Consider the following 7,646-nt stretch of genomic DNA (forward strand, 5'->3'; position numbering starts at 1 on the left):
AGACCTATAGCTGAGGGGTCTGACTGGCAGAAGGAAAACTATCAAACAGGAAGGACACCTATACCAAAACCCCATCAGTGCGTCACCATCATCAACTCTTATTTATTATAAAGGTCTTAGTAAACTGGGAATAGTAAGGAACTTTCTTAATGTGATAGAGTACAAAGCCTAGTGTAAACTTTTACTTAAATAATACATTTTAGAAACGAGGACTAAATTCTGATTTGTTCTTATCTTGCCCAAATTCCTATCTAAGCAGTCTGGGGGAGTCATAACCTACAAACCATAAATTCTCATGAGATGGGTTTTATTTAACCCTGCATATTGTGACTTACTTTCCATTATGACTCTGGCATAACATTATGTGACAAAAAAGAAAATAAAAATACTTTACCTCAAAACATGTTTCTTTGCCGTATTTTGAAATGGCCGTACAAAGCCATCCTTTGTGGGGAAAATTTGCATCTGTAAAGAATCTCTATTAACATATTTTAATAGATAATAGCTAGATCTTTTTCTCTCAGGCTGAAGATTCTCCTAATACTGAAGAGATGAACTGAGAGTCTAGCAGATTTTAAAGGTCTGAATAGGAAACAGTTGTCATCTATTGTCTCTAAGGGCAGCCACTATGAGACTTCAAAAGAACCTTGATTTCCATAATCTGTTGTCTCAACCTGAATGTTTCCTTTCTATTGATCCCAGGTCTTTAGACAAACTCAACCAACTGTCAAACAGAAAATGTTTAAATTTGCCTATAGCCTGGAAGCCGTAGCCTGGAAGCTATAGCCCATAGCTGCCCTCTCCTCAAGTTGTTCCAAACCAATTTATTTCTAAATTTGTATTTGATTGATGTCTCATGCCCCCCTCAAATGTATAAAACTAAGCTGCACATGACCACCTTGGACATATGTTCTCAGGATCTCCTGAGGGCTGTGACATGGGCCATGGTCACTCATATATGGCTCAGAATAAATCTCTTCAAATATTTTACAGTTAGACTCTTCATCAACAGAAGTATTGTATTCAATTAAAATAAGGCAAATATAGCCACTCACCTCTACAATTAAACATTGTATTGAAAATCCCATTTAATGCAATATGACAAGGAAATAAAATAATTTAAAATTTAACACCGGGAAAGAGAAAGAAAAAGGACTTGTTATTATTTGAAGATGATGTGCTTGTCTACATAGAAAATCCTATAAAATATGCAGATAAACCAAAACATGTTCAAATTCATTACTTGTTCTTTAATCTTCTGAAAAATGCAGAAATGTTGTATAATCATATAATACAATACTTTATAACAATTAAATGAATGAACTATTTTTACATATATCAACCTGGATAAATTTCTAAAGCATGTTGAATGAAAAAAAGGCCAATTTCAGAATGTCACATGTAACAAGAGACATTTATGTAAAGTTTTTGAAAACAGACACGTGTAATAAAAATATAAAAACATACAAGGGGAAATATATTCATTTTCTATTGCTGTGTAACAAATGAAATTACCACAAATATAGCAACCTGAAACAATACGTATTGATTAGCTCATGGCTCTATAAGTCAGGAATCCGGGTACAGAGTGGCTCACAGAGTTTCTCTGCTCAGAGTCTCACCAAGCCTAGACAAAGATGTCATCAGGGCTGCATTCCCTTCTGGAGGTTCTGGGAATGAATCTACTTCCAAGCTTAGACTGATGGTTGATGTTTTCAGTTGTGGGACTGAGGTCTCTGTTTTTTTTGCTGGCTGCCAGCGGGAGGCTGGTCTTTGCTCCTAGAGGCTGCCTACATTACTTCTCATGCTTTCTGTGTGTCCCTCGTTGAGCAACAAACAATAGGTCAGGTCCTCTTATGCTTTAAATCTCTTTGACTTCCATTTCTATCACATCTCTCTCACACCAGTGGGAGAAAGTTTTCTCCTTTTAAAAACTCATGTGATTAGATTAGATCCACCTGGATAATCCAAGATGCTCTCCCAATTTTAAGGTCTATAACTTCAATGACATCTGCAAAATCTCTTTTGCCATGTAAGGTAGCATAGTCGTAGGTTTCAGGGATTAGGGCATGGGCATCTTTCGAAGACAAATCTGCTACCACGGGTAGCAGAAGAAGCTACACGAGAAACCACTTTCTAACTTTAGGATACTGGTTATGTATGGATAGGAAGGAACAGATTAGAGAATGGTACAAAAAAGACTTCAGTTCTATAATTTCCTACTTTTGAAAATTGGAATCCTAAGCAGAGGAAGGGCAAGTCTGGAGGAGAAAGATTTCTGACAAAGCAGAATAATCTATCTAAAGCACTGGTAGAGGCATTTATTTTGAATTGAGAAGAGATGTCTTCTCTATTGTATTAGTCAATTGGACTGCTATAGCAAAACACCATAGTCTAGTGTCTTAAGCAACATAAATCTATATGCTCACTGTTCTGCAGGCTGGGAAGTCCAAGATCAAAGTATGGCCACTTCCTGGCTTTAGATGGCCACCTCCTCACGGTATCATCATGGGGTGGGGACACGCATGCACACACACACACACAAAGAGAGAGAGAGAGCTCTCATGTTATCACGTTAGACTTGTAACAAGAAGACAGAAGACAGTGTAATGATATATTCGAATTACTGAATAAAAAATAACTCCCTGTTAGAATTCTGTGCCAGTGGTAAATCCTTTAAGAATTAAGGTGAAATATATATATATCACTAAAAGACTTGCACTAAGGGAAAATTTAAAAGGAGGACTTCAAGGAGAAAAAAAATGCTCAAAGATGGAAGTTCTTATTTTCTTCTTACCTATCTTTTGAGTCACTAAAATTTCTTCTGCTTTGTCTATTTTGTGTCAAATGTATCCACTGAAATCTCAGTTTCAGCTATTAAGATTTTCAGTTCTAGATGCCGAAAAGTTGAGCAAAAAACCAAAAGTTAAATATGTGGATAGATTTGAATTATTGATTGCCTAATAATAGTAACATCATATATATAATTGTCATTATTTTTAATATATCCAGTAATTAAATACCTGGCAATATTGGCAAGATGATCTAAAAATAAGCCGTGAGTCACTTAGCTTCAATGGGAATACCCAGTGGAATCAGCTAGTAACTATTTTTAGTTAATGAACCTAGCGTTTGCTTCAGGCTGAGCTTTCTCATCAGGATGGATCCAGCTGCCCTCAGGGTTTTCAGAACATACTTTGCCATCCTTTTGGCCAACTTAACCCAGCAGCCCTTCTGAATGGCTAGACCCGAGGCTCCTTTGTTACCATGGTGCTCTTAGTACTATATTAACAGGTATAGAGAAATGATTGTGTAATTATGCTAGGGGAAGTAGGAAAACAGTTGCTGTTAAGAATTTGAAGGTTTCTAGTTTCTCTTTCTTTGTAGTTTTGGAATTATTACAGGATAAGAGCAAAAATACTGTCAAACTTCAGAAAAGCTTTTTAAAGTCTTTACTTCCTGGAGCTTTTGAGGAATGAGCTTACATATTTCTCTGTATGCAAAAAAGGTCTTAAAAAACAATGTCAGCTCACAAGATTACTGTTGTGGTACATTTTCTCTCCTGTGAATTTTTCCCAAGTTCAGAGGCACACCCACCAACTCAGAAAAACAGGATACATTGTGCACCAGGAAAAGACAGAAGTATGGTAATGTTTTCCCTCTGTCCTTTCAGGATTTCCCCTGCTACTTTGTTCCCCTCTGTTTCCACCACTTCCTGCCATTTTTCCATCAGGCACTTCCTTTCCCTCAGTCCTCTCATCTGATCTTTGTTCTCATGGGTTAGAGGTATTTAAGAGCTCTCCCCCACCTCTCAATATGGTGTTCATTTGTGTTACCTAAGATGTTTTGGTCTGCTCCTCAACATCACTTCTCTTCCTACTTTTGGGAAAATGAAACACTTGGATTGGGGGTGAAAAAAAGAGAATTTGACGATTCTTCAGCCCCTCAATTGTCTTCAGCACTATACTCAAGTTAGCAATTAAGACTTCACCACTTTTCAGGGTAGTTATTGCTTGATTCCATTGTACAAATGGCACAACTGAGACAATATCTCTTTCCTTTATCTTGCTATATTCCTTGTTTCTGGTGCTGAAAGCCCACATTATGCCAGAAACCTGTAAGTTTGGGAAGGCTAATACTTGAGAGCTCTCTGAAAGGGATGGGAGGAGATGAGGACATCAGTGATAGACTCTGGGCACTTTGTGACTCAAAGAGAACCCTCTCCCAGAACTCCAAACATACGAGATTCAGAAACTAACCATATCTTTAATTATGGGTATCCCCTATAATTACATACTCTGAGGCATGTGGAAGTGCAGAACAGAGCAAAACACACTGCTTTGGGGCAAACCTGTCCAGTTGGTGAAATTCTTCTCTATTACCTTTGCTATATCTGGCTTAATACAAGCCCAGGGAGTCTAAAATCCTTGACTGGCTCCCAATCAGGTCTGTTCTTGGTGAGCAGCAAAGCCCTAGACTGTTCTCTTCCTGAGCCACGTTTATTCACATACTCATCCATTCATCAATGTATTCATTTGTATTTCTAAATAATATATTCGGAGTAACTTTTGTGACTGCCACAGTGCTAGATACTTTTGTATGTCTCATTCTTAAAAAAGTTCCTCTCAGGCAGGCCTTTCTGGGAAAGATCTAGTCAGCTGACTCCAACTGATTGTAACAATAACTAAACATAGTGGTAGCATTCTCAGAGCTGTTTCCATTCTAAATTTGGATTCAGAGTTTGTATAGATGAAGCATTGAGAATAGTGAAATTGCAGCAGCAGGTTAAAATAATAAGAGATGACTTAATTTATTCCTGTGACCCCTTGAATAATGCTAGCACAGTATATTTCCTTCTGTGAGGAAGTCTAGGCCCTGACAGGGTACAATTTCCAAGTTTGTCCTTTGTGAAAATGTCCTTTGTAAGATTTTCACTCTTTGACCTTCATTTATAAAGGAGAAATTCCCCCCACAATTTAAGTTTCTAGTGCTGGTGAATGGGGCTCCATCTAGAGACAAGTGGAAAAGCGGAGACCTTTCTTTTTGCTGCCCTCCAAATTATAATGAGTGATGCGGTTCTCTGTCTGCATTTCTTGGTTTGATTGCCTGACTTTCCATCATCTTCTGCCAATGATGTGATGTTCTCAAAAAGAATCCAGGTTACTCTAGCTAGAGCTACACTGGTAGTAAAAGAAAAACAATTAAAATAATATGGAAAATGCATTCCCTGCATGACAGAAGTATTTAGGTTTTTAGAAATAATACACACTATTTAACCTTTTATTTTCCTCTTTTAGGAATCAAGGAAGAGGTCTGTATCCAACAGGAATTTTCAAGCTCCCAACTTCATAATTCTCACATTGACATTCAGACTTATTAGTCTGGACCTCTGGATTTGAAAAAGTTTTTCTTTAATTCTGTGCTGTTTATTGTTAAACTGGGTTAGAAATGCAGGTAGTGTGGACTCGATTCCTAAGAATAACATTAATGCTGGGTGCTGTTTGGACAAACAGTGGGAGAGAAACCATAAGTCCTTTGAGAATTGAATGTGCCTGTTTTGCAGTATGAACACAAAAGATAGAGTAGAATAGGAAGAGCCAAAATGGTGTAGTCAGTAGTGCTGAAGCGTTCTTCTGAGTCTGTGATTTTAATCTGGGCTGTCAGTGCAGAGTAGGAAAAAAAGAAGACCAGGCTTTAGAGTTAGTAGGTAGTCTATGTTTACAAATGCATGAGGGTACAGACAAGAGGTGAACCTGAATCTGAATAGATCACATATAAATTATGTTTAAACGGGGGCATGGGGATTATGACTGGAGTGTGTTCCCATATTGACCAACAGTTTCTCATCATCAGTTACAGAGCATCGGAGGTCTCTCTGTACTGCCTTCTCTCTGATTATTTCCCTTTCTCTGTGCTCTGCAATTCTCCAATTGCTATCTCCTTTCACCTTCCATGACTGACTTCACTTAAGTATTTATTGAAAAGGTAAAAGTTACTGGATGGAAATTGCCTCCTCCCCAACACCAAATCTGCTAGCCTCACGCTGTCTGAAGGATGAAGCAAACATGTTCCCACCTAAGGCCATGCTCTACTTCTGCTCTCACACCCTCAGAGACACCATTTCTGCAATTTTTATCTTATTTTTCCTTCAATCTCTCCCTCTCTATTAGATCATTAGCAATAGTTTACAAACACTCTCTAGTAGCCTTAATAATAAAACAACAGCAACAACAAACTCTGAATCATTAAAGAAAGAACACAAAGGTGGAGAGAGACAGAATCTAAGGTTGGGGTCTTGCAGAAAAGATGATCATGTGTTTAGGAAATCTAGGGACAGAGTAGTTTATCATTTCTGCATATGAATGTTTGGGTAAGCAAGAAACTTTGTGAATAGAGAAGAGGGTTAAAACACTTAAATATTTGTTAGGCATAAGAAGAGGCTTCACTCAATTTATTTATCTCATTCCAAATAAAATACTGAAGGCAATGAGAAACCACAGCGTTGTCCCCGAGTTTGTCCTCCTCGGGCTGTCTGCTGGCCCCCAGACCCAAGCTCTGCTCTTTGTGCTGTTCCTGGTGATTTACCTCCTGACTGTGATGGGAAACCTGCTGCTGCTGGTGGTGGTTAATGCTGATTCTTGTTTCCACACACCCATGTACTTCTTCTTGGGACAATTGTCCTTCTTGGATCTCTGCCATTCCTCTGTCACTGTACCTAAGCTGTTGGAGAACCTCCTGTCTGAGAAGAAAACCATCTCAGTAGAGGGCTGCATGGCTCAGGTTTTCTTCGTGTTTGCCACTGGAGGCACTGAATCCTGCCTGCTTGCTGTGATGGCCTATGACCGCTATGTTGCCATCAGCTCTCCTTTGCTCTATGGCCAAGTGATGAACAGACAGCTGTGTGCAGGGCTGGTGGGGGGCTCATGGGGCTTGGCTTTTCTGGATGCCCTCGTCCATATCCTTGTAGCTCTCAATTTAGACTTCTGTGAGGCTGAAAATATCCACCACTTCAGCTGTGAGCTGCCCTCTCTCTATCCTTTGTCTTGCTCTGATGTGTCTGCAAGTTTTACCACCCTGCTCTGCTCCAGCATCCTGCATTTCTTTGGAAATTTTCTCGTGATATTCTTGTCTTATATTTGCATTTTGTCCACTATACTGAGGATCAGCTCCACTACAGGCAGAAGCAAAGCCTTCTCCACCTGCTCCTCCCACCTCACTGCAGTGATTTTCTTTTATGGCTCTGGATTACTCCGCTATTTCATGCCAGATTCAGGATCCATTCAAGAGTTGATCTTCTCCTTGCAGTACAGCGTGATCACTCCCATGTTGAATCCCCTCATCTACAGCCTGAAGAACAGGGAGGTGAAGGCAGCTGTGAGAAGAACATTGAGAAAATATTTCTAGTGTTTCAATAGACTTAAGAAATTAGAGTGATGAGGGAACTGGATAAAACTGCAATAAGCAGTGCCTGGACACTAGGATAATTCCTTGATGTCAGGATCTGCAAGGTCCTTTTCTGAAAAATACTTAAGATGGAAAATTTACCTTTTCTGAAAAATACTGAAGAAAAGGTGGAAAATTATTTTCTTGGGATGATACCAGTTCAGTCTTAGTCAGAGGAAGATGGATAAGATAAAGCTCTCGCT

The 7,646-nt window shown here is 39.0% G+C and overlaps 1 protein-coding gene across 1 annotated transcript; it reads left to right on the forward strand.

The window, feature by feature from the left end:
• The first annotated feature begins 6,486 nt into the window (after positions 1 to 6,486).
• LOC105507692 (olfactory receptor 8S1-like) lies at positions 6,487 to 7,404 on the forward strand. The gene has a single exon (XM_011936294.1). It carries the CDS (start codon positions 6,487 to 6,489, stop codon positions 7,402 to 7,404), a length of 918 nt encoding a protein of 305 aa, XP_011791684.1.
• Positions 7,405 to 7,646: the final 242 nt, after the last annotated feature.

The sequence above is a fragment of the Colobus angolensis genome, unplaced genomic scaffold (assembly GCF_000951035.1).
Source record: "Colobus angolensis palliatus isolate OR3802 unplaced genomic scaffold, Cang.pa_1.0 Scaffold151, whole genome shotgun sequence".
Lineage (NCBI taxonomy): Eukaryota > Metazoa > Chordata > Mammalia > Primates > Cercopithecidae > Colobus > Colobus angolensis.

Coding starts and splice junctions, on each gene's coding strand:
- LOC105507692 (XM_011936294.1), top strand. CDS start 6,487: ATGAGAAACCACAGCGTTGTCCCCGAGTTTGTCCTCCTCGGGCTGTCT.